Here is a 27,451-nt window from a genome sequence, read left to right on the forward strand (position 1 = left end):
GAGAGCCATAATCATTAGACTTTTATGTCAACTTACACAAATGAGGGCCTCTCCAACAGAATAAGGATAGTGGATACTGGGATAGCTTTTAGCAGCTCATTGATCCCTTTCAATTTACTATGAGCTCTCAGCTAGCAACAAGAAAGCAGTATTTGCAGAAATCTGACTGTAAATGGGGTATTACTTTATATGGGTTACTTACCAATTTTTCCTTTTTCTTATGGGCTCTCCCCTTTTTTTCTTTCAATTAATGTGTCACTTTTCAACCTGCAGAAGATGGACATGGATACTCATAAGAGCTAGGTTCTCTTTTCTCTCTTTTGTCAGTATGCCTATTTTGATGCAATTATCTCTTTTCACATTCCTGTTTCCAATCTACTCAGTCTTTGGAAAGCAGATCACCAAGCTTATCTCCTAACTTGCTGTGTAGAACTCTTGGGTTCTTTCTCCTCTTCCACATTTTCTTTTCATTCAAACTACAACCACAGCCATTCTTCATCACTTGTTTACAAAATCAGCAATAACAAAGGGAGGCATGTCACACTCCCTCTAAAAGGCAGTGTATGTTTTTGTGTAAATGTATGTGTGCAAATGTATTGGGGTGGGGAGCAATGACTAATGTATAAACAAAGGGCATAAGTTTATGCATTTTGTGAAGTCCTTTTTTGGCTGTGAAAAACTCAAATACCAGTTGTATGTTCTACAGTGTGACCAAGAGTGGCCATTTCCTATTACATGTATGAATATGTGATTAAAATGGACCAAGTTAATCCCAGTCCTAGGTACACAGCCACAGGAATTAAAAACAGGGACTCAAACAGATATTTCTACACCAGTGTTCATTACAGCATTATTCACAACAGCTAGAGGTGGAAAAAATCCAAGTGCTCTATCTGTATATATAGAAAATAGGATACATACACACACAATGCAATAATATTTAGCTAAAAAAAATCAAACAAGCTACATGCTACAACATGGATGAACCTTGAAAATGCTATGCTAAGTTAAAGAAGCCAGACACAAAAAGACAGATATTATATGACATTATATTTCACTTATATGAAATACCTAGAATTGGCAAATTCATACAGACAGAAAGCAGAGTTAACAGGGGTTGGAGGGAGGGGAGAATGGAAGTTACTGCTTACAGGTCTAGAGTTTGTGTTTGGGGTGATGAAAAAGTTCTGAAAACAATACCGCTGGTTGTACAACACTGTGAATGTAATTAATACTATTGAACTGTACACTTAGAATGGTTAAAATGGCAATTTTATGTTGTAAATATTTTACCATAGTAGAAAAAATTTCTTAAACAGCAGAGGGAACCAAGCACTGCTAACATATGATCATAACAGGAAAACCTTTGGCTACTGTCTTAACAGAGCAACAGTTGTGATAACATTTCTCCCTCGGCTACTTCATGAGCACACAGCCAATTATGACTTAAATTCTGGATGGTAATGCTGATACTCAGAAAGTGTCTTTAAATATTTGAATTTATATAGTATCTTAGATTCTCCTAGAAAAAGTTAAACTTACCAATGCAACATAAACCTGAAAATTATACACTCAAGAGAGGATTTGAACAATGCTATAAATTTTAACTAGAGGGCCTCCAAAGCAAACATCTTCAAGAAAAGTCTTCCTAAATCTTGTTGACTATAACTTAAACACTTCTCCAAATATTCCCTTGGTATCCTAGGATGGAATGAGTGGTATCTACCCCAAGCATGCAATCTTGATGACATTTCTATTGTTTTCCTTTCAAAAAACACTCATATTGTGTATATGCCAATACAATAAGCTCAAAACAGGAGACATCTCCAAACGTCCCTCTTCCTCAATGTCCCTGCACCAGAGAGTTAAATGGATTCTCTTTCTAATTTCCTGTTTCTGTTAATGGCATCATAAATTTCCTAATTCACAACTCAAAATCTTCATCCTTGAATTCTCTCTCATGCCTTCTATACAGTCCAATCTCTTATAAAGGACTGATGGTTTTTGCTTTGCAGCATCTTTCCCAACTTTTTCTCTTTTTCGCCTCCTAGTCCCCTGCTGATATCCACAGTATGGCCTTTATTACTTCAGGATTGGACTGTTATAGCCTCTTAACTGGTCTTCCAGTCCTCAATGTCTCTCTCCTCAACTCCATACACTACCATCCTCCTAAAATGCAATTTTCATCATTTTCCCACTAGATTGTAACCCACATCATGGAAGGTGTCCATTCATCTTTGAACACTGTACAACCTGGCATATATGTTCAATTAATCAATGTTTGTTGAGTGAATTAATGAATATATAAGTCACATCATTTTCCTTCTGAAAACTTTCATCGATTTTCCACTGTCCATAACAGAAGTTACAAACTCAAATACTGAAATGCCTACCTGGGCCAGGCAGAAAATGTAACACCTGAGTAAACATGTGTGTAAAATAACAGGAAGTGGTGGGGACTGTGCAAACTGGGAAGCACATGTCCCACCTAAAAGGTCAGTTGCTTGCTGTTCCAGATTGCTACCATCCTGAAATATAGGCCCAGTATTGCCAGGTCTTCTCCTTTTTCAAGATAAGCTAAAAGCACAGATTTCTAAATAGAATCTGGTTTTAAAACAGTGACAACTAATTTCATTAAAAAAACAACTAAAAAAACCCACTGTGCAGAACAAATAAAACATTATTTATGGGTTGAATCCAGCCCTCAAGTGTCCAGTTGCTCACTCTGCTCTGTAGGATAAAAGACAAACTTCTTGCCTATCATTCTGAGTCCTTCACTGTGAATTCCCAGGCTACCTTAACAAAGTTTTTGCCCACTACTTCCATATAAGAACACTCTGCTCTAGTCTAATGCTTCTCAAACTTTAGCATGCACCTAGAGGGTTTGTTAAAACACTGATTGCTGGGCTTCAATGCCAACATTTTGGATTCAATAGGCCCCAAGTGGGGTCTGAGAATTTGCATTTCTAACAAGTTCCCAGGTGATGCTGATATGTGTGGACACTTTGGGAACCACTGCTCTAGTTAAATTTGTCCTTGTCTCAAGCACACGGTGATTTCGCCCATATTGCTCTACCTTTCCAGAAAGCCTTCCTTTTGACTTTTAGACTACCTCATCCTGAAAACATTCTCTACAGCAGTCTTTTCATGCCTCCAAATTCCTGTAGCACTTAGAGTCCATGCCATCTCCCCTTTATCCATCACCACTTGTTGATTTTTATGGTTAACTGTTTGTGCATAGCAGCCAATGAAGTTCTGTATTCTCAGAGATCAGTGTCCAGGTCAGTACCTTATACACCTGACTGTGAGCCACTTGAAGGCAGGGGCCCTGTCTTGTCCCACATTGTACCCTTCAAGCTATCAGTGCCTGGTATACAGTTGATACTCACTAAACATTTCTTAAAAGAATGAACATTTGACAGATCCATGAAATGGAAGTGCAGATAAGTGGGCCTGAAACTGGGTATAAAACTTTTCTTAGAGAACTGACCGTAAGTCCTGTGTGATGGTTTTATCAGAATGGACAACTAACAAAAATTGAATATTCTGCAAATAAATTGCCAGTAAGTAATAATTATCTGTGGCAACACATTTTGTATACAAATAAGTGAAAGCTAAAAAAAAAAAAAAAAAAAAAAAAAAGACTTGAAAATTGGTAAGACTAAATCCTTTATCTCCAGGATTCTTTATCCTCTGTAGGGGTATGAATCAGTCATTATATCACAAGATAATACCTATTTAATAACATTCTATATTTGCACCACATGCAATAAAAATGTAGGATGAAACTAACTTCCCATAATAGTCATAAATACTGATCAGTCCCTTCGGTTATAGTTTGGATGACAGTATCTTTACCCAGGATTCTAAAGGCTGTGTGAAAACAAAACCAAAAACTGTTCACCTAGTCTCTTCTACTCATAGAGTAGCATCTGCTATCGAGTGAGTACCAGGATGATTTAAGAGTAGAAACTTGGTCTCCCGGCCAAATCAGAATAAAGCCACAGATGACTTTACAAACTAAACCCCATTTTGGAACTACTGGAAGAGGAAATCAGAAATGATGTATATCTTGAGATATAGTCCTTATTTGGCTTCTTGAGCAACTCCACACTTGATGGTATTACAATCAATGGGACATCTGGCAAAGATAGAAAATCCAACTCAGGAAAAAACAAAAACAAACAAACCAAAAAAACCAACTCAGGAGCCCATGAAGTACTTTACAGCTTTAAGACAGCAGACATGTTACCTTACATCCAGATACTTGCCCTACCTACCAGGACCATAATGATCTTGTTTGCACGAGGATTCAGCCAATACACTCCACATTTCTATGATGATGAGGAACTATGTAAACTGCACAAAAAAAAGAATTACAAAGTCAAGTCAACAAAACACTAAGTGCTTATGCCAAGTTTTAAAAGTATTAGCTTTTAAAATTCTAAATAATGAAACAAAGCGAATTTATTCAGCAAAATAAGCTTCATAGTAAAACTACCTACCAGAAATTATGGAAGGAAATATTACCAGATGAATTGCTAAACAGGAACTTCATCCTCTACTATCTGTACCATCAGATGTTTCTTACAGAGAGATGACTTAACAATAACACCTAGTTCTTTCACAGAGAACGTGGAGATTCAGAGGACTGTGGATTCTAGAACTACCTCTACTACAGCGTGAACCTGGGTATTTCTCTTAGCCATATTCAAGTTACAAGAGTTTTAACTACAAAGTCAAATTTATAATCAATAAAAATGTTGTATGATAAAATAACTATACAGCACATGTAACTAAACTATTATGCATATATATTAAGAAATAATTTTGTTACAGTTTTTCATGTTTAAGTGAGTCTGTAGGCCTACGTTCAAACAACAAAAGTCTTGGACTGACTTTCATATTATACAGTAACCAATTTTTAGAATGAATTTCAAATATAAAGCCTCTCATAGAAGATTCCCTATCCTCTCTTTTTTGCAAGTTATCAATAGGGTGCATTTCCAGAACCCTAGACGTATAAAATCAATCGTAACTTTATAGATTTCTTTCAAAATAAACCCCTTCAATGTATGGTGATTCCGCCATTGACCCACGGAAACATGACATGCAAATAGAGGGGGAAATGCACTGGGAAACAGAGTAAACCACAACCATGCTAGAAGACAGTATGTCTAAAAAGATTTTCTGTGCTCATTAACAAATCAGCATGTTCCCTCTAACCACAGAATTCAGAAACTACAGAAGTGAAAAAATAAAAGGGGGTGGGGTGGGGATTGCAACAGCGGTCAAAGATCTCTGGAGGGGGTGTGGGGATTAAATCCTCCCTAGAGAAATGGAGAGGGAAGATGGAAAATGAAGTTTTAAAAAGACATTTTAAATTCAGTTTGAAATGGAGGATAACGCACAGCAGGGCTTCAATCACAAGTTTCCTAACTGTTTTCTTGGCAACCAGAATTCCCTATCTTAGGAAGCTCAGTGACTCGAGGACTAACTCACTGAATGAAGACATAATCACAGAGCTCCTCCCTGAAAAGGGGAAACGATTATTTTAAGTAATACCTCTTTTCATAGATGTGCTCAGGGAAGAAAATAAAACAAAAATCCAAGACCGAAAGACATGAGCTTTCAACTTCACGCAACGTGCAGAAAAAAATGGGCTGCGGATGCATGAGGTACTAGCAAATGGGAATCTGGGGCCGGGTCTGGGAAGGGCAGCGCTGGCCACAACAGGACTCCCCTCTCCGAGAACTCTCCCCGAGGCCCCGGAGCCTCTCCCGCCCCAGGTGGCAACACTTTTCTCCTCGCCGAGCTCCCAGACGCCGGCACGCGCTGCCCGCCTCACCCCCAAACATCACTCTCGGAAAAGTCCTCACACTGCCTCATCAAAAAAATGTTTGGCTTGGTAAATCTCCTGACTGCGCCATCCCTTACAGAATTAGCAAGAGTCAGAAGCCAAGAGAGGGAGAAGGAAACCAAAAGAGTCGGGCAGCTTCGGGAGAGGCCGCGGCCACGCTGGCTGCGGCGCGAGGGAAGGGGAGAACTTGAGGGCGAGACGCGAAAGGCTGCAACCCCGCGGGGGGCGGTCGGACCCAGAGGGAAACAAGCCTCCTTAGGCGAGGACGCTCCGACCGTCACCATCACCGCCCGGGGTTGGCCTGCTCCCTGCCGCCTGCCAGCCCAGCTCGGACGCTGGTCAGGCTCTGGCGCCTCCGCCGCTCGCACACTCACCGCGCGCGCGCCGCCCCGGCGCGGCCGCCCGCCGCCCTCTGCGCGATCTCCGCCCCGCCCCCTGCGCCCGGCCGGAGGGCGAGGCTCGCACAGTGGCGTTGGGGCTACGTCCCCGGCGCGTGCGCTCTCTGCGCGCAGAGGACGGCCCGAGCGGAACGTTACCCGCGCAGCGTCCTGGTGTCCTTGGAGACGGAGCCCGGCCCCGGCTGCGGCGAGAGGCCACGACTACAGCGGGGGCCCTGAAAAAGCCAAGATGCCGTCGAAGGAAAAGGACAAAAAGAAAGGCAAGAGCAAAGACAAAGGCAAAGATAAAGACAAGAAGAAGAAGTAAGGAGAAGCACCCTGGGGTCCCTGCTCCCTGCTGGCCGACTGGCACCCTCCCGCTGGTCCTCCTGGACCCTTCTCTCTCTCACTCTTCCTCTCCCTGATTCAGAAAAGGACAGCTCCCATTGTTCAGAAATTTCCAAAATGCATGCCAAGCCATACTGCTTCGATTAAGACAAGAGTATGAGATTTGGAACCCAGAAGTTATTTAGACACAGCCTCTGCCTATGTGTAATGCACTAACGAGGAGACAGATAGTCCTCAAAGAATAGAAGTAACACAAGATAGAACGGAATAGGTGCTAGTGCAAGAACACAGAACTGAGAATGAGGAGAAAGAGTTCTGACACTGGAAATAAAAGTCAGGATAACATGTCTTGGGATGTTGGAGGTCCTCTAGACCTGTGCTGTCCAATAGAGTGGTCACTGGTCATGTGTGGCTATTAAATTAAAATTAGTTAAAATTTGAAATTCAGATCCTCATTTGTACTAGCCACATTACGTGTACTCAATAGGCGTTTGTGCCTTGTGGTGACTGTATTGGACAGCCCAGATATAGAGCATTTTCATCATCACAGGAAGTTCTATTGGACAGCACTGCTCTAGATCAGTGATTCTCAGGCTGGGGCGATTTTGGCTTCCGGGAGACATATGTCAACATCTGGAGACATTTTTGGGTGTCACATCTGGGGATGTGTGCTACTGGCATCTAGTGGCTAGAGACCAAGGATGCTGTTCAATATCCTGCAGTGCACAAGACAACCAAAGATCATGTGGCTCAGAATATCAGCAGTGCCAGGGTTGGGAAAACCTGCTCAAGACTTTAAGCGTCTCTGGAATAGGCACTGAGCATTATTCACCACATTTCCAGCACCTAGCAGAGAGCCTGGATCATAGCAGATGCTTAATATTTGTTAAATAAATTAAGGTGCCTGCTTGTATATGCTTCAACTTGGATCTTTTTTTCCCCCCACAAGAACGGTGCTCTGGGTTTGTTGCTTTATGCTTGTAGCCTGTGAAATTTCTGCTGTGTGGTTGAGATCATCTTGAATATCCAAAGGCTCTCTGGGTAATTGAAGTAGCTCCTTGGGCTTTTTCAGGGACCCTTTTGGTTCAAAGGAAAACCTAAAGGAGTTGACCAAATTGGGTTATTCAGGTTTCCCCAAACTGATAAGAATTTCTGAACTGAGTAGTATTGTTCTAGTACTAAACCTTTGCAGGCTTGGAGTTGCTGCTAGATTGCCACTGAACCTATTGAATGACCCTAGTTGTTCCTAGACACATTGGAATCATACATGGGTCCAACAACACAGTATGTGGGACCGCAGGGGAATCTCCTAAACTTGTAAAGTTTATAAAGTAACTTGTTTAAGAGAGTAATGCATGCTCAGTACAGAAAGTGTAAGAAACATGGAAAGTCAAAGGAGAAAAAAAAAAAATCACCTGTAATCCCATCATCCAAAGATAACCACTGCTATCATTTTGGAATATTCTTTTTCTTCTTTATAAAATGATAGCCCAATATACAGATTTATATTTGTAGCTCCCCTACCCCAGTGTATTATTATAAATGTTCTTCTACAGTGTGATTTAAGAAAAAATTTTTTTAGGCTAACTAGTCTGGCATTTTAATTTTAATTCAAGTATAGTCAGTTACAATGTGTCAATTTCTGGTGAACAGCAGAGTGTCCCAGTTATGCATATACATACATATATTAATTTTCATATTCTTTTTCATTAAAGGTTATTACAAGATATTGAAAATAGTTCCCTGTGTTATACAGAAGAAACTTGTTTTTTTTTAAATCTATTTTTATATATAGTGGCTAACATTTGCAAATCTTAAACTCCCAAATTTATCCCTTCCCACCCTGTTTCCCCGGCAACCATAAGATTGTTTACTATGTCTGTGAGTCTGTTTCTGTTTTGTAAATGAGTTCATAGTGTCCTTTTTTTTTTAAGATTCCACATATGAGTGATATATGGTATTTTTCTTTCTCTTTCTGGCTTACTGAACTTAGAATTACCATCTCTAGGTCCATCCATGTTGCTGCAAATGGCATTATTTTATTCTTTTTTATGGTTGAGTTAGTCTAGCATTTTTTAAAAATGCCAAGGGCTTATCATTCCTGGAACTCCCTGGCATATGTTTTCCATTTTTGACCATGCATCTACAGTGAGAAACACTGAGGGTAACAGACCTTTTATTCCTTGAATTTTCCATGACTCATAGTTTGAGAAATCCTGCTTTGTTTCTGCAATCAGTATTAGTGGTCTTCCTATGACAAATACTATCCAATTTCTTGCATCAGTTACTCTGAGCAGCTTAGACCTGATACTTCCAGAGAGAAATTGGATTTTTGTAGCAAGGCAGTCTGTCATTAATGCCTAAATCATGCTGGAAAGGGAGGTCAAGAGCTATAACCGACTGAGGGGTTGGGGATGGGGCTAGCTTTAATTTGAAGAGAAGAAAAGGTGAGAATGGGACTGGAAAGGAATCAAGAACCAGGAGTTAGGAGGTGGGATGGAGAGTGACAGTATAGAAAGGTCCACACATACGAATGTGTGAAAATATCTAGAATTCAAATATAGGTGAGGTCTTATTTATTATCTAAATATGTATATACCCAGTGCCTGCCATATATGGGGGACAGTGTTTTGTTAATGCTCATATAATAAATCTTTATTTTGGAAAATCTCCCCTTTTATCATTTTAATGTTTAAAACCATCATTATTTTAAAATTTCCTCTCCACTTCTATATAAATGATTATGGTTTCTTTCTCTGCCATCCTTGAAGCCTGGTGTATTGTGGCACCAGCTGGTTAAGTATTTAACATACTTACCCTAGTAACTTAATCTTTTGTTCAGGGTCTAGCCAGCCCATCACTCCCTGCCAAAACAACCTAAAACAAAAACAAAACTGGGATTAGGGGTGAATGGAAGATTACAGAAGTGTGGATTTAAAATTAGTTACACTAAAATACATCATCATGCAGAACGGGAACTAAGGTAATGGATTTGCAGTGGAGAGAACCAAGATCTAAGACTGAGTGAGTAGGCACAGAAAAGACTGCAAATATGAGAGAATCAAAGAAGTAAATGAAAAGATGTGAAAGCTTTATCAAATGAATTTGACTTATCATGCCTGTTTGTTTTTCCAGTCCTCTAGAGTTATGCTCCACAGCTCCCCTCTTCCAGGAAGAGGCACTTAACTCTATTGTCAAGTAAATATTTCTTATTAACTCATTCATACGATAGTATTTGCTCATATGAGCCAGGCAAATACCAAGCAAAACAAATAATAATAAAGAGAAAGGTGTAATACTAATATAATAGAGAAATAGTTATATGCTGTCAATGTCCCCTTCCCGTGCAGGAAGCCAGTAAAAGTTGAGGAATCTGCCGTGGACAGAGCCAAGGCCAATGCGGCCCTTTGGGAGGCCAGGCTGGAAGTCACAGAACTCTCTAGGATTGAGTATCGTGATACTTCCCGGAGACTGGCAAAAAGTAACGAGAACTTAAAGAAACAGCAGTATAGAATGGAGAGAGACACAATGTCTGTATTAAGCTACCTGAAGAAGCAGGATCAGGAGAAAGATAATCTGGTAGGTAGGTAGAAACCTTCCTGAGCCTTAGTAACTACCTCTGTGGTTATATTGGTGTGGTTATATATTTCAAGGATTTTAATTCCTTGAAATCTCATCACATAGTTAAGACACTTCAATTAACCTTAACTCTCCTTGAAGCAACATGTTATTTCAGAATGGCTTTACTGTCAAAATTGGCTCTTTCTTGTTTACAGTCCTTGTCCCATGTTTTCTTGACTGAAACAAAGATTGATGATCCTAAGGGAACATTATGATCAACTTATTTTAAGAACAAGAGCATGGTGTAAGATCTATATATTCTTTTGATATTGACAACTATTTAAGTTTTAATGATTTGTATCATATCAGCATTTCACTGATAATCCATGGTCTCATGATTATGAACCCAGGAAGCTGATTCTCTTCTTTTTGACCTGTTGAGTCTTGAATTTATCTTATTGTACCTTGTTGAAATGTTGGGAGTAGAGCTATTGTTTTAGGTCTGGAAAAAAAAAGGGAAGGGAACTAACATTTTGGGGCCCTTGTTTTGTGCCCAGCACTATGCTAGGTAATATTTACCTCTGCTATCTCATTTTGTCCTTTTAATAACCCATGTAGCTACAAATTGTCATTCCCGTTTAACAGATAAAGAAATTGACTCTCAGACAGGACAGGTATTTGTCCAAAATCTCACAGCTCGTAGGTGTTAACGTGGAATTTAGGTGTGACTTAAATTTGTCTCTTTCCCATCTGCCTCGGTGAGCCCTATGAAGACCCAAGAAAATTTCCACCATGCTTCATTCCTATGTATGTTTTTGTATTTTTATTATTTATGTAGTATATATCCACACATAATACATATTATAGTCCTGTTTTGTTACGGAAACGACAGGCCAGCCAAGAAACAAGCACCACTCGGAATGTTGGAGTACTCAAATGTATTACACCAGTGGGCTCAGAGGGGCTTCTGCTCCGAAGCTCTGAGCACCTCCAAGATGTGCGCATGAGGTTTTATAGGGTAAAGTACAAGCTTGGGGTATTCGGCCAATAGGCATGGAACAGCTTTAGCAGCATCATTATCACAAAAGTGGAGGCAGGGAGGCAGCATACCAACATTCCAAAGCCAGATATATCTCTTTGAAAATCCAGCTGGCTAGCAAAAAAAACATGAACAGCAAACCAACACTAATTAACTTAGATTTACAAGTTAGTCCAGCAGAACTCAGATCGGTATTCCGATACTTAGATTTGTGAGTTATCCTGTTAGCCCAGCCCAGCCTCTCCTTCACATTGCTAGACTTGTGAGTTATCTTGTTAGACCAGCCAGGCTTTTCCTTCACAGTTTTATATTTTACGTTAGTAGTGTCATATTGTATATATCTTTTGCAACTTGTTTTTTAATATAACGTTATTTTTTGTGGTATATTTATAAAAATCACATGATTCAGTTTATTTTACAAAAATTTATAATGAGCATGCTTAATTTTTTTCATTCATTCTTAGCTACCTTATAATATTCCATCAAATAAATAAACCAAAATGTTGTTCACACAACCCTGTGGGTTAGTCAGACTCCATTTTTTCATAATTACAAGTAGACCTTCAGTAAATATTCTTGGGTATGTCTGCTTGTGCCCATGTCTGAGAGTTTCACTAGAGTAGACACTTAGAAGTTAAATTACTGTATTATGAGGTATGCATAGTTTTAACCTTACAAGGGTTTAAATTGAAGTCCAAAGGGGTATACCAGTCTTTACTGTCACAAGCAATGTATTACAGTGAGTTCCTGTTTGTCTACATTTCTGTGAAAACTTGATATCATACTTAGTAACTTTTGCTCAGTTTTATGGGTGGAAATTGGTATGTGGTTTTAATTTGTATTTTCCTGATTATTAGTCACTTGAGCACCTTTTATATGTTCCTTCATCCATTTTTAAAAATATTTTTTATTAAATGTTTGCTTCAGTACACATATTGGAGTGATGCAAAGCATGGCTTCTACGTAAGGATGACATGCAAATTCATGAATCATTCCATAATTTGTTTCAAATGCCACATTTTCGAGGAGACCCTTCCTCACTACCCTCTTAAAAATTAAAACCATCTCCTTTGTCTTATTTTCTTGATAATATTTATTAACTTCTGTCATACTATATGCATGTTACTTATGTATTTGTTTATTTTCTCTTCTCCTGATTAGAATGAAGCCTCACAGAAGTAAAGAATTTGGGGGCCTTTTTAAATTGTTAAATGTTATATCTCCAGCACCTTATTATGGGCTTGGCACATAGTAGGCACTCATTAAAATATTTCTGCATACATGAATGAGTGACTTGTGACTGCACAGATGCTTTGAAAAAGTTAATAGCAATCAAAACAAGTTCAAGATGATATTGGAAGCATATTCGAGAAATCAGACAACTGAACATTAGTGTGGATTTTCTGTGTCTTATTAAATAAAGTGTAATTTTTTGTGCATTTTTTAACCTTCTTTCCAAGGCAACTGCCATTTTAAAAATTACTCTGAATAGTAGGCATTATCAAAATTGTCTGCTATGAAGTATTATTCTAAAATAAGCCTTTAGTCCAATTATACAAATAATTTTCAAAATTCATTACATAGAAGCTTTGTGGTTTGCATTAGCTAATTGATACTGGACTACATTTATTGCTATCATTTGTATTTCCAGATTTTCATCTGCCTTTGTGTATCAAAGGCCAGCATCTGGCTGTAGCAAATACATAATTTTCTCACAATCAAGGATACCCATTAAAACCAAAAAAACTACTTCGGAAGGAAGAAATAAAATAGATTCAATATACCCTGGTTAACTAGCTCTCTTATAGTTTTTTTACGCATTATACTGTATCCTAGAAATGCATTATTTACTTAAACTTTATTTAAACTGTTTATAGTCTTCATGTTAATTATAGAAATATTAGAAATGAAATGTGGGGGGTGGGTATAGCTCAGTAGTAGAGCACATGCCTAGCATGCAGGAGGTCCTGGGTTCAATCTCCAGTATCTCCATTTAAAAAAAAATGAAGTGTGTTTTAAAAATTATTATATCTTGGACAAAATTAGGAGATTTTCCTTAAGAGTGGGTTTTTGTGTTTAAGATTTTGTTCAACCAACACAAAATAAATCTCATATTTTATACCTGTCCTACATGACTTAGGGCTGTCTCAATTTATTTAAAAATTATTTTGGTTTCTTTAAACTATTCTAAGATTATTTACAACAATATTTCACTTCTGTATCTCTGATTCTATAACCATATCAAAGAGTTTTTAGTTTAAAAAGCTACTCAGGCTTCCTACTAAAACATACCTGTATCCTTTGAGAAATTATTGATTCTAAGACTGGAGCAGGGAGAGTAAAAGATGAACTTAGACTATCTTACTGTGCCAGGAAGTAAGTAAAAATAATTAAAGGACACTGGAGGTAGCTTGAAGGGACTCCCACTGGCCAGATCTGGGACAATCAGAATAAAGAATGACAGTAATATATTATAACTCATTGAATAAAATAAGTCCATGAGTGCATACAACTAATAGATAAATATATAGATTAATAAATAAGGGAGAAGGGAAAGCCTTTCCTTACAGTGGAATGCAGTAAATTATTAAATTTCCAAAGAATGATGGAATTAGAAAAATCACCATTTGGCATCAGAGTTGTAATTGATTCAGTCAAGAATCCACAGTGGATGCCAAAACAAGTGGGTGAAAGTTTGATGAGCAGAAGGATATTTGCATAAACTCAAACTATCTTCCCACAGATTACTTAATAATTTCAAAAGGAAAAATAGTAACTTTTAAGTGGAGAAACCTGGCAGACACAATCTTAACCAGTTGATTACAATGAACACCAATCACCTCATGGCATGGTGCAGTGAAAAGGATATTTCATCACCTAGGCAGTGTATGCTTGCCAAAAAGGCATAAACTCAATCATCTCATGAAGAAACATCAGACAAACTGAAACCTGGCCAGTAGTCTTCCAAAATGTTGGTATCATAAAAGAAACTGCTCCAGATTAAAGAGACTAGGATATATGAAAACTAAGAGTATAATATGTAATCAGGGATTATATCCTGGATAAGAAAAAGAAGTTACAATAAAAGGACACCATTGGGACAATTGGTGGCAAAATTTGAATATGTACTGTAGATTAAATAATAGTATTATATTTATGTTAAATTTCCTGATTTTAATCATTGTACTATGATCAAACTCTTTTAAGAGACTGTCCTTTTTCTTAGGAAATACCTACTGAAATATTCAGGGGCAAAGGGATTTGATGTCTTAAGCTTATTCTCACATGGTCCAGAAAAAACAATTTAAAATATCTATCACCTGTGTGCATAAAAATATTTATGTATTTAGATAGACCTATCATATAAGGAAAGCAAATGTGGCAAAATTGGATGTAGTCTATATAGGAATTCTTTGTATTCTTCTTGAAACTTTTCTTTAAAAAATTACTCATTTAAGAGAAATACAAATCAAAACTCTAAATTAATCACTTCACACCCATTAAGATGACTACTATCAGAAAAACAAAAAATAATAAGTGTTGGTGGGGATGCAGAGAAATAGGAATCCTTGTGCACTGTTGATGGGTATGTAAAATGGTGCAACCAATATGGAAAACAGTACAGAGGTTCCTCAAAAAATTAAAGGTAGAATTTCATATGCTCCAACAATCTCACTATTGGGTAGATTTCCAAAAGAATTTAACGCAGGATCTTGAAGAGATAATTGCACATCCATGTTCTTGAAACGTTATTCACATAGTCAAAAGATGGAAACAACCCAAATGTCTGTTGACAGATGAATGAATAAAGAACATGTGGTATATACATACAATGTCATATTACACAGCCTTAAGAAAGAAGGAAATCCTGTCATGTGCTATAACATGGATGAACATTAGGGACATTATGCTAAGTAAAATAAGCCTGTTACAAAAGGCCAAATACTGTGTGATTCCACTCATGTGAAGTATCTGTGGCCAGGGAATGTTAACTGTTTCAGTAAACAAAGAATGTTGCCCAAGATTCTAGCTCTACAAAGATCAAGCCATCAGCCACTGCAGTGGCACTACCTCTGCCTGGACTGCCTCCCCCATGGTGTGTCCTGAGGGGAATTCAGGATGGAAAAAAACAGGATACTGGCCCTCAAGAGTTAGGATGCATCTAAGGAATAATTTCAATGAACCCACATCTTCCCATACATAGAAAAGCACTAAAATCATTAACTTGAGTGTCTGTTCCTTGTGACTAGTCATAATCTTTTGGTGTTTAACTACATGTTTTTCCCAGGAAAAAAGTCATAAATATCTTGTCTCCTCCCTTACCTCTTCTGAGCAGTTACTCAGGGCTATCTGAGAGGCTGTTTCCTGGGATATAGCCCTCAGTTAAGATCCTGGAATAAACTTAATTTGCAACTTTTAGGTTGTGCGGTTTTTCTTCAGTAGATGTATCTGAAGTAGTCAAAATCATAGAAACAATGTAGAAAGCCTGGGGGAGGTAGGAGAAGGAATCAGTGTTTCATGAACAAAGAGTTTCAATTTTGCAAAGTGAAAAAGTTCCAGAGATTTGTTGCACAATAATGTGAATACATACTTAACACTACTGAACTGTACACTTAAAAACGGTTAAGATGGTGAATTTAATGTTTTTTACTATACACAGATAAAAAAAAATTTACGCTGGCAATTCTGATGATAGCCAAGTTTTGAAAACTGGCAATAGCAGATTAACGTATGGATTATATCCTCTCTCCTCTTCTTCCCACCTTACTCTGCCTCTCCACCACTACTGGTTTTAGTATCGTGTCAAAACTAGGCTACTTAATTAAGGTGGGACATAGAGAAATTTCTTTACCTTCCTGACTCTATTTCCATTTTCTACAGATTGAAAAATTGAAACAGCAATTGAATGAAACAAAGGAAAAAGCCCAAGAGGAGAAGGAAAAATTGGTGAGTATGTATACTGTCCCTTCACTTCCTGGTGGTCAGGTTTCTGGCAAGTTCAGATATTTAAGACACAAGGGAAAAAAGTAAATAGGTCTTCTGAGCAGCTCAGTGACCTTAAAACTCACACACTTGATTGTACAGAAGCTCAAAAATAACATAAAATTATGTTACTGTAGAAAACCATCTGTAGTAGTGGCACTTACTTATCTTGGGTTCTACAGCTTTTCAGTGGACAGAGCCAGGAAATATATAATATATAAAAAAATACATTTAAAGATTAAAATATATCATGAGCCCATACTAATACTTTAAATTCAGATGCAGTAGAACAGGATTTTTACTTAACTTTGTCTGTGTCTCCTGTCTCCCTCACCCAAATCCTAATTCTTAATGATACCAGTATAATTGTGTGTTTTCTTCAAACCTCAATACATCAATAGGCATAGAGCACTAATATTAACACTACTAACAACACAAATTAGTGGATACAGTGTAAGATTTTAGGGGCCACTTCCCCCCTTAGGTTATATACCAATAGGGATCTACAATCAAATTAACAAGATTTAAAAACCATTTGACACATTTCCTTTCTGTGAGATTATGCCACCAACTCAGCAACACATTTTGCTTTTGATTTTTAGATGTTGCTTTAAAAAAATTAATTGTGCATGTAAAATCATGTAATTACTTAATTATAATTATGTGAAACATTTATGTGGGTCAAGTCTATCAAACATGGTATATTCTGAGAACTCTAACTTCTGTCTATGTCTTTGCAATATACTATACTGTCAAAATGGATTTTTGTCAACATGATAGGTGAGAAATGGTATTTTAGTGTACTTCAGTTTGCATTTCTCTTACTATGAGCTAGGTTGAGCATTTTTTAAATGAGTTTGAGGGTCAGTTGCATTTCTTTTGATATCTCTTGTTCATTTTTAAATTGTGGTATTGGCCCTTTTTTTCTCTGCTTCCCTCTTTTTTTTTTTTTTCCTCCTTTCCCTCTCCTTCTCTTCCCTTTCTCCTCCTCTTTTTTCTTCTACTCCATCTTCCCCCCTTCCTTCCTCTTTCCCCCACCTTCTTTATTTATTTATTGGAGATATGGGCCCTCCGTTTGTCTTAGTTTACTAATTTTAATTTAGGATTAGGGATTTATTTATCTTTCCTACAGATTAAAGATTTGTTTAGTCTTCTCATACCTCTTTTTAATAAATACCTGCATTTTCTATGAGAGATCAGCTCATTTTAGAATTTCTTCCTTATTCAAGGGACTTGTTATCTTTTAACAAAAATTAAAACTATATACAAAAATAAAAAGGGAACATTTCTTCAAAGAAGATAGACAAATGGCTTAAGGCTTCATATGGAACAGGACTCTGTGTGACCTCTGTTTTTTTCTTAACTCATTTACCTGTTTTGTTTTTTTTTTTTTCATATACAGGAACAAAAATATACTGTGCAAATAAATGAGCTGGAGGGACAGTTCCATCAAAAAGCCAAAGAAATTGGAATGATTCAGACAGAGCTCAAAACAATAAAACAATTCCAGAAGAGAAAAATCCAAGTGGAGAAAGAATTAGATGATGTAAATTTCTTTCTTTCTTTCTTTCTTTCTTTTTTTTTAAAGAAGATTAGTATTAACTACTTATGTTTGCAAAAGCCTTCATAGACATTTACCCCTGTTAGATGGTAAAGGATTCCCTTTGACATTTTAGAGATTATTTGAGAGAAAAGGGGAAGATACATTAGTGTAGGACTGGATGCAGAAAGTCTTGATAGACAACTTTTTCCCCTAAGCATTCATTGATTTCTTTGTGAATTCACCAAATCTTAGCCAACACACCCTCCCACACTTATCAGCAGTTAAACCTTTGGAACTACAGCTGTGGAAAACATTAGGGGCAAAGCAGCAAAGTCCTAAAGGAAAATATGTTTAGACTGATGAATGATAATTTTAGAAAATTTTAAAAGACACTCTGGGTGGGGGTGGATGGGATGAGGAAAACTGAGTTTTTCAGAAAGTTTCTCTGACCTTGCTATGTTCTTTCCATTCCCTCAGTTCAGAATATAGTTTTACTGCATTAATGACAATGCAATAAATGGCACAGAGGAGGGCTGGGCACAAGTAGCTGAAATCAACTTTGTGACTTTGGACAAGTTACTTATCTTCTCTTTATCTAGGTTTCCTCATCAATAAAATGGGGATGATAAAAGCTACTGGTTCATAAGGTTGTTGTAAGATTAAACAGAACTCATATATGTAAAGTGCTTAAAATAGTGTATGCCACATATTGAGAATTAACAGTGGTATGTGTCTGTCTACAAAAAAAAGTCCTGATTTGTAGCATTTGCTGATTTCCTTAGTGTAAATACTTATATTATGGCCAATTTCAAGCTACCAATGTTCTAACAATGTGCTAGCAAAATTCTTAGTCTCAGCCAGCTCTGACACAGAACTGAATACTGCTACTATTATTAGTAATAGTGGTAATAGAAGTAGTATTGCCACCTAAGATAACCATTCACCATGCAATGTAGGGGTTAAAGCTGGTGCTCTGAAGTCAGACTGCTAGAGCATAAATACTGTCTTCACTACTTGGATATTTTGTTATGTTTCTCATCTATAACATGGAGGTGAGAAGAATAGTACCACCTCTGAAGGGTCATTGTGAAGAATAAATGACATACCGTTTTCCCTTGCTATCTGAAAGTAGAGTGCTCCTATGAAACCTTTCCTAAGCCAAGGAAGCAATTACCTTAGGACACACCTTGCCAACAGATGCACAAAATAAATCTAGGTAAAGCACAGATGCTCACAGAGACAGTTCAAAGCTATGGCAGTTTGATGCTGAGTGTAGTTCCTGGGGGGATGAGCTTGGTGGTGCCACTCTCCTCGCTTCTGAGGGTGCCCACTGCCTCTATAACATGGCTCACTGCTGAACACTATTTTTGCTTCTCACCTTTTTTTCCATAAAAATGAAAATTTTCTTCAGATTATTTTCAGTTAGCGAAAACAGGTACTGATGTAGATTTTTTGTGAAACAGAGTGGTGTAAGCGAACTTTCAAAAAATGGGGATACCTGTAGTCTGTTTTAAATGCTTAGCCTTGTGTGATAAATATTACCTGCTACTGTTATTACTCCTGCTAATATTATGGTTATTACAATTAGTATTATTTAAGGCCCTTCCACTATCCCTTTCAGTGCCTCTCACTCACAGTCACAGCACGTCTTCCAAGCTTGCAGTATCTCTCAAGCTCTCCTCTGGCTACCCTGGGCCCTACTTAGCAAGAATAAACTTTGATGGGAAACTAGAGTTCCTGCATCCTATTTCTGTTTACCTTTAGCTAACTGCCAAATTGAAAAAAAAAAAGAATAAGGTATATAGGACACAGGGAATCAGCCATATTTTATAACTATAAATGAAGTATAACCTTTAAAAATTGTGAATCTTTATATTGTACACCTTAACTTATGTGATATTGTACATCAATTATACTTCAATTAAAAAAAGAGTGTCTTATTTAGCAACACTTAATGGAGTATAACTGTAAAAATACTGAATCACTATATTGTACACCTGAAACTAATATAATATTGTAAATCAGCTATACTTCAGTAAAAAAAATAGGAAAAAAAAAAAGAAAAGAAAAAGAAATGAATAAGGTAGATAATAAGATAATGTAGTGGTTGGGATCATGGACTTCATGTCCTGGCTCTGTAGCTGATACCTGTGTGGCTTTGGATAGTCTGATACCTTCTCTGAGTCTCAGATTTCTCATTTGTAAAATGTAGCTGTAACACCTGCTATCTCTTAGGGATGTTGTATGGATTAAATAATGTAATGTGTGTAAAATACTTAGCACATTTGCTCCTACTAATGCCTAGTAAGAGTAGTACCATAGTAGTTATTGACGTTTTGATTATTGTTATGATTATATAACTTTTGAAATCTTAATAGAGGAGTCTTAAAAACTCTAATTAAAGGAATGACTTGGCACATTTCAGGCAAGGTGGGGATTGGGAAGACACTTTCTTAAACTGGAAGGAATGTGTTTTAACTCTTCTGATCATAATTGCACAGTTACAGCAAAACCTTCCCATGAGGCTGACTTTGTTCACAAGCATGATTACTCATTGCTTTACAACTGTTCTTACAACTGTTTTAACATTATTCTTAATTCCTGTAGCTCACCATTATATAAACAGTATTTTCTGGGGGATTCTTTCTTCCTATGAGTTTTAAGGCCTTTAAAGTCCTCAAAATACTAGTTATGTAACTATCTTCCCTAGTTATTTTTTATTTGGGTTGTTATGTAATCTTTGTAAACTAAGAATAGAAAAGAGCCAAATCACCTACTTTGTATGTACTTGTCACTCCTCACTAGTCCCTAGACTAGTATTTAATAATAAAACTTGCTAAATGAGTGATATAAGACAACCATAAAATTAAAACCTCCCATGGAATTTATAGAATCTTAGAGCTGGAAGAAACTTTAGGGCCCATTTAAGCCATTCTACAGATGAGGAAGACAGAGACAAAGGTGTTAAGTGACTTACACGGAAAGCTGTAGAGCTGGTAGCAAAATCCCTGTGTCCCGAATCCCTGTCCAGTAGCTTTAGTCTTGATCCTTCTAACTACTTTTTCACCTGTATTAGTTACCCATTACTGAAGAACAAATTACCCCCCAATCTACTGGCTTAAAACAACAATAAACATTTGTTAAAAGCACAGTTTCCATGGAATTTGGGAATTCAGGAGTGGTTTAGCTGGCGGTTCTGGCCTAGGGTCTCTCATGAAGTTGCAGTCAAGATATCTATCAGCCAGGGTTGCAGTCACACAAAGGCTTGATTAGAGCTTGAGGATCTGCTTCTAAGGTGCCAACTCACATAGCTATCAAGTCGGTGTGATAATTACTTGGAGGCCTCAGCTTCTTCCCACATGGACTTCTTAAGCTGCTTGAGTGTCTTAACAACTTGGTTGTGGAGATGACTTTACCCAGAGTGAGTAGTAATCCAAGAGAAAGCCTGACTGAAGCTATCCTTTTCTTGACCTAGCCTTGGAAATCATATAGCATTACTTCTGACATACTCTATTAGTTAGAAGTGAATCCCTAAGTCTGACCCACATTCTAAGGGTGGGTTCCATCATTTGAAGGGAGGGCTGTCAAAGAAGATATGGACATATTTTAAATCCACCACACCACTACAGTCCTAATTACACACTATTGCAGGAATAATCTGAAAATATCAGTTCTGATGATGTTCTGCTCACCTCCCTCAAGAAATGTCTTTAGTATTTCTCTAAACAGAATATTGTCCAGACACCTTAGGGTGAAAATCAAGACGCTACGCCTGCTTTGGAATATAGTATTTCCTTTTCCTATACTTTCCCTTACATAACCCCTTTAATCCACCCAACCTGGATGCTCCCTGAAGTCTTTTCTGCCTTTTTCATGTTTACACTGTTTCTTCTATCTGGAATATACTCCTGATAGAATGCTGTCCATTAAATTTTACTTTTTCTTCAAAGCCTTGGCACAAATTCATGTTATCCATGAGGACTTCCCCACAGTCCTGTTTAAAAGTAATAATTTTCTTCCTGCTATTTGTGACAACTCAGATGAAACTTAACGGCATTATACTAAGTGAAATAAGTCAGAGAGAGAAAAACAAATACTGTATGATATAATTTACATGTAGCATCTTAAAAAAAACTGAACTCAGAGTGGTGGTTACCTGAGCTGGGGGGAGGGGGGAAATGGGGAAATGTAGGTCAAAGGGTACAAACTTCCAGTTAGAAGATTGACAAGTTCTTAGGAATCTAATGTACAGTATGGTGATTATAACTGATAATACTGTATTATATACTTGAAAGTTGCTCAGAGAGTAGCTCTTAAATGTTCTCACCACAAAAAAGAAATGGTAATTTTGTGACATGATGGAAGTGTTAGCTAATGCTACAGTAGTAATCATTTTGCAATATTTAGGTGTATCAAATCAACACACTGTACACAATATCAGATATCAATTATATTCAATTAAGCTGGAAAAAAGTGAAAAAAATTTTAAAGATTATTAGCAAAAAAAGTAATAATTTTCTTTTTTGTGTATTTCCATGGAATTTAGTATTTCTTTTATACCACTTAGCCCATTCTATCTTGATATTATATTTATAATTTGTCTTATCTCCCCTGCTAGACAGTAAATTCTTTGAGGTATCTACAGTACTGTCCTTTGTATTCATCAAAATACAAATACACAATAATGCTCAATAAATCTTTGTTAAATGCTGAGCAAATCTTTTATTTAAAATGTAATTGAAGGAATATCAAGTTTTCTACTAACTATATGGGGAGAATCCTTTTACAATGTATACATATATCAAATCATCATGATGTACACCTGAAATATACATTTTGTCAGCAATTCCTCAATAAAACCAGAAAGTTTTCTAGAAAGAATATCTAGTTTTGTTTTATATGAAAATGCTACAGATTGAATCAAGTTAAGTTCCTTAACTTTTCAGGAACTCTCAAAATAGCCATCCTAGGTGTAGGTATACAGTCTGAAAGTGAATTAGTAGCTAATTATTTCTATTGGGCCTTAGTGTGATTTTTTTTTAAAGGACAATGTTGCCACCTAGTGGAGAAATAGATTTCAGACCTTTCAAAGAGGGCTAATGGTCCAGGAAGACTTAAAATGCAAAGGTAAAAGACACCGGCTTTATGGGAAAAAATAAGGTGGTTCTGTAGAATCTCAAATATGGAAGAATTAAGGCATGTGTAGGGCCCATGAACTTGGAAAAAGGGAAGAAAATTTATTATACTGTGCATATAGAATTTATTCAACAAATTGAAAAGAGGCTAATTAAATTTAGATTATCCAAAGGTATTAAAAGCATAAATTCAAAGAAAAAATGATTTCCATCTACCTGATTAACAGAAGTAGGATACATTGGTAGGTTGCGGTTAGTATTTTTAAAATAAGTTTTTTTAGTCTTTCTTGTTTTGACAAAGTGATAATACACGTTTCATCAAATTTAGCTGATAAAGAAGAAAATGAAAAGCCTCCCAACAACTACACTCCCGTGAGGTAACCATGGTTAATATTTTGCTGTATTGTCTTTCCTTTTCTCCCCTCTGCTATGCATAAACATATTTTAAAGTATCTATATGCTATTTTTACAAAAATGAGGTCGTTATGTACAAATTGTTTGTTAACCTGATTTTTTCACTTTATATATTGTGAACACTTTTCAATGCCATTACGTATTTTTCTGTAAAACCTTTTGACTAGATGAATGGAATTCCATCGGTTAGATGTGTCATGATTTATTAATTGGTCCCTTTTTGTTGGACATTTGGACTTTCTAATTTTTTACTACTATAAACTGAGGAACATCTAAGTAACAGAGTATTTTTTCTGTATTTTAATTAGTTTTTAGGATAAATTCTTAGAAGTTATAGTGGAATTTATAGGTTAAATTAGAACATGAACTTTTGAAGTTTTTGATAAGCATTGCATAATTACCTTTCAAAAGATTTATTTATTAACTTATAGATTTTTGAGGGAGCCCAATGGAAAATGAAAGGTCCACCCCCCCCCCCCACTGGGATGGTAGACTTTTCCATAAATTTGTGTATTGATATTAATTTTAAACATCTTTGACAATGTAAGAGGCCATTTTTTAAAACTGTGTAAGAAATACATGGATAAAGAAGATCATCTGAAAGAGCTCATATGATATGGATCAAATGGAGATTTAATACAGTTAGAACAGAGATCACAGTAAGGAAAAGTGTTAAGTACAAGGGAAGACAATATTAGACATAATAATAACTAACCTTTATGTTACATGGTTACTCTTCTAAGTACTTTACATGTATCACTTGTTATTTAATCCTTGCCACACCCCTGTGAGATAGCTACTATTATTATCCTCTTTTTACCCTGGAGAACTGAGACTTGGAGAAGATATTTGCCCAAACAGCTGGTAGCTGAGAGAGGTAATAGTTGAACTCTGGTCTGTCTGATGGAAAGCCCTTCTCTACTGTCTTATTTGTGGCATGAATGTTAGATTGAGCATGCCTATTTCAATATGATCGGTTCTTGCTAGTAAGTATAGCCTTCAGGATCATAGCTTTAACTTTCTTTGCTTAGAAGATTTTTATGTCCTTTTTATTTGATATAGTTTTAGAGGCTAGAAGAATCCATCTGTAGGAATCATGGGGAGATATTTTTTAAATTAATACTAGGAAGAATTTTCTAAAAATGGAAGCTCTTAAAGGGCAGCTTAGTGAATCATTAAGATCTGAATTAGTGATACTTTTGTCTCTAGATATTTTTCTCATAGAAGAGAGTCCTATATTAGGTGGGAGATTTGTATAGTCTGACTCCTAAGTTCCTTTCAATTCTTAATATTATGTTTCCGTGAGTCCACATGTTTAAAATGAAGATATTTGGAAAATATGATTATGATAATAACTTATCTGAATGTTCTAAGAACTGTTATTCAGGAAAACCTTTTAAGAAAGGTTTTCTGATCTTGCAAACCTATAGCCAGTTGTGAGAAATATGGTACTCAGAGGGAGGGACATGGAATTTTCTTGTGTGTTCAGGATTAAGAGGTAATGCACAACAGAAAATATTTCTTGATTGAGAATTTTCTAGGAATATGCTCCAACCTCCGCCCCTTTCCTATTGACCATTTTTGGTTTTTATGTTATTTTAATTTTAGCTGAAGGAGGATTTAAGGAACACAGAGCAGAAACATCAGGAGACTCTTAGAAGATTGGAAGGCAAATTTTTTGAAGAAAAGGTACGGCATATTTGCACTAACTGATAAATATTTTGTGTACTAGAACAAAGTGTATTTATCTGTATTCCAAGACATCAACTTTCCATTGTTTTTCTAGTCACTGGTAGAAGTTGGGAAGGAAAAAGGAGGATGAGAATGAGTGTTGGGCTGGCCAGCCACCGTGGTATCTGCCTCTCCATGTTAGGTACAAACTTCATGGTTAGACAGAAATTCCTACTCTGGTTTGAGCCCCAGTGCTGCTGGTCCATGGCAGTGAGCTTTCCAGTAAGCCCTGTTCATTCATCTCATACCTCAGCATATTCCACCTGATTATATAAAGAACTTTCCTCAGGTTACTGGTATTTTGTTTTCCCATGTAACCCTTTCCCACCCGGGTATTTTTGTGCTTGCTCTTCCCTCTTCCTGAAGTATTCTTCCTCTAGCTCGGGCGTATCCTCATTCTTACTCTTCAGAGCTCAAATGTCATTCCTTCAAAGAGATAGTCCCTAAGCCCCAATCTAAAATTACCTCCCTCAGTTACTATCTCATTTCCCCATTTATTTCATTTATAGACTTATTACAGTCTACTCATTCTCTTATTTGTTTACTTGTTAAGGAGGCTGTATAGCATCAAATTGCCTGCATATGAATCCCTTCTCTGCCATCTACTAGCTATATGATTTTGGGCAAGTCACTAACCTCTTTCCCTCAGTTTCCTCAGGCCTTGTCTTTGGGGATAACAGTAAGTACCTAATTCATAGGTATCTAATTACATTGTTGTGAGAAGTAAATAATACATGTGAAGAACCATGCCTGGCACATAGTAAATGCTCTATACATTTTAATTATTATTATTATTTGGATCTCATCCTAGAATATAAGCTCCATGAGAACAGGAACCTTATCTGTTTTATTCACTACAGGATTTCTAGTATCTAAAACATCTGGTACACTATTAGTGCTCAATAGGAATTTATTGAATGAATAAATAAATGATTCTCATCATATTGTATTTAGCAGAAATTTCCAATACTGATGTAGATTTTATTTCTATATATATGTCATTTTCCTTCTTTAATGGGGAAACTGGGAGGTACCCGTAGGTTCCTATTTTCACACTATCCTCTTTGCTGGCTCCTCCGCTAGTACATAGAGTACTTCGCCTTGGGTCATGTGAACAGGAGTGTTTTATTTGACATTATAAGATACATACTTAACTTTTGATATGTAAAATTTGTGGTTAGAAATGTAACTCTCTATTAAAACAGCCTATTTTTTTTTAGCACCGTCTAGAACAAGAGGCTGAAAAGAAGATAATAATGCTGGCAGATAGAGCCCACCATGAAGCTGTTGTGTAAGAGATTGCTGCCTCCTTTTTCTTTCTAATAGCCTTTCTCACCTCTTTGCTAGTCTGTTTTGTTCTTATGGTGTCTACCCCCTTCTCTCCTGGTTTGATTTCTTCAAGTTTTCTGGTTTACTTTTCTTCACTATTTCTTTCTGTTCATGTCCCACCCCTTTTCCATTCACCCTTTTGGTAGCAGCATGGTGTGGAGGAAGAACCTGGGCTTTGAAGTTACACTTTGGATCTCAACATGCATATGAATTGACTATAGGAAGATTTCTTAACTTTTTTGAAATTAAATTTCTTCATCTAAAAATGGTGTTAATGATAGCCACCATGCAGTGTTGCCATGAGGTATATCAATGAAAGTAACACTAATCTGTGTTGTGTTACTAAATAAACTAAGTCTCAATGGCTTATTTCTTTCTTATGTAACAATCCAGTAAGAGTCTGGCAGCTCGACTCCAGTTACAATTCAGGAACCTGGGCTGCTTCCATCCTGTTCTTCACATCCGGTCACATGGGCAGAGAGAGCATGGGAAACTCATGCCTGCTCTTAATTGCCTTGGACTGGAAGTAACACAGTACTTTTTACTTTCCCGTTGGTGAGAACATAGTTCTTAAGATCCATACCTAATGACTGAATACCCACCATAGGCTGAGTAAGTGGTGGTCATTATTATTAATGTCAGGGATAAAGCAGTCTTTATTCCAGTTTGGTAATGTCTAAAACTCAGATCTGTGTTTTGGGATCTTATACCTATTTCAGGCAATTGAACAATGCTGGAAGAACTGTTTTTAAAGAGAATGTTTATCTCCAGAAAGCTCTTGCATACCACCTGAAGGAAGCCGATGCTCTACAGAAAAACTCCCAGAAGTTGCAAGAGACTCAGACTTTCCTTTTACAGCAAAAGGTTCGCATTCTCATTTAGATCTTCTTTCCTAACTTTTTAAAAAAGAATGGGTTGGTGAATACTAAGAACTGAGTATAGTAATGTTACATAAGGACAATAGGACCTTTTTTCTTCTGTCTGGGTGATGTATTTTTTCTTGTCTGAGAAGTTAATACTGAATGGTTTGTAAGAAACTTTCAACTTGGCTTTATAAATAATATACCAGAACTTTAAATTAACTCCTGTCCTCTACTACCTTGCTATTTATTTTACTTTCCCTAGAGTTGG

The 27,451-nt window shown here is 36.8% G+C and overlaps 2 protein-coding genes across 7 annotated transcripts in view; one reads left to right on the top strand and one right to left on the bottom strand.

Annotated features, from left to right (window-relative positions):
- The window catches only part of ENTPD5 (ectonucleoside triphosphate diphosphohydrolase 5 (inactive)), a 36,521-nt gene extending 30,221 nt beyond the window's left edge, over positions 1 to 6,300 (bottom strand). For 2 of the 5 annotated variants that reach the window (XM_032482348.1, XM_032482347.1), the window contains exons 1-3: positions 6,235 to 6,300; positions 4,281 to 4,359; positions 203 to 267 (exon numbers count right to left, since the gene is read on the bottom strand). The gene's annotated coding sequence lies outside the window, so the exon portion shown is untranslated. The remainder of the gene's footprint in view (positions 1 to 202; positions 268 to 4,280; positions 4,360 to 6,234) is intronic. The other 3 variants (XM_032482351.1, XM_032482349.1, XM_032482350.1) reach the window with 3 other exon arrangements.
- Positions 6,301 to 6,343: 43 nt separating this feature from the next.
- The window catches only part of BBOF1 (basal body orientation factor 1), a 33,559-nt gene continuing 12,451 nt past the window's right edge, over positions 6,344 to 27,451 (top strand). For both annotated transcript variants that reach the window (XM_032482340.1, XM_032482341.1), the window contains exons 1-7: positions 6,344 to 6,561; positions 9,936 to 10,164; positions 16,067 to 16,132; positions 17,571 to 17,714; positions 24,869 to 24,949; positions 26,212 to 26,282; positions 27,040 to 27,184. In XM_032482340.1, coding sequence (XP_032338231.1) covers positions 6,488 to 6,561; positions 9,936 to 10,164; positions 16,067 to 16,132; positions 17,571 to 17,714; positions 24,869 to 24,949; positions 26,212 to 26,282; positions 27,040 to 27,184 — 810 coding nt within the window. In that variant the 5' untranslated portion in view covers positions 6,344 to 6,487. The remainder of the gene's footprint in view (positions 6,562 to 9,935; positions 10,165 to 16,066; positions 16,133 to 17,570; positions 17,715 to 24,868; positions 24,950 to 26,211; positions 26,283 to 27,039; positions 27,185 to 27,451) is intronic.

Source organism: Camelus ferus, chromosome 6 (assembly GCF_009834535.1).
Source record: "Camelus ferus isolate YT-003-E chromosome 6, BCGSAC_Cfer_1.0, whole genome shotgun sequence".
In the NCBI taxonomy this organism is placed as follows: Eukaryota; Metazoa; Chordata; class Mammalia; order Artiodactyla; family Camelidae; genus Camelus; species Camelus ferus.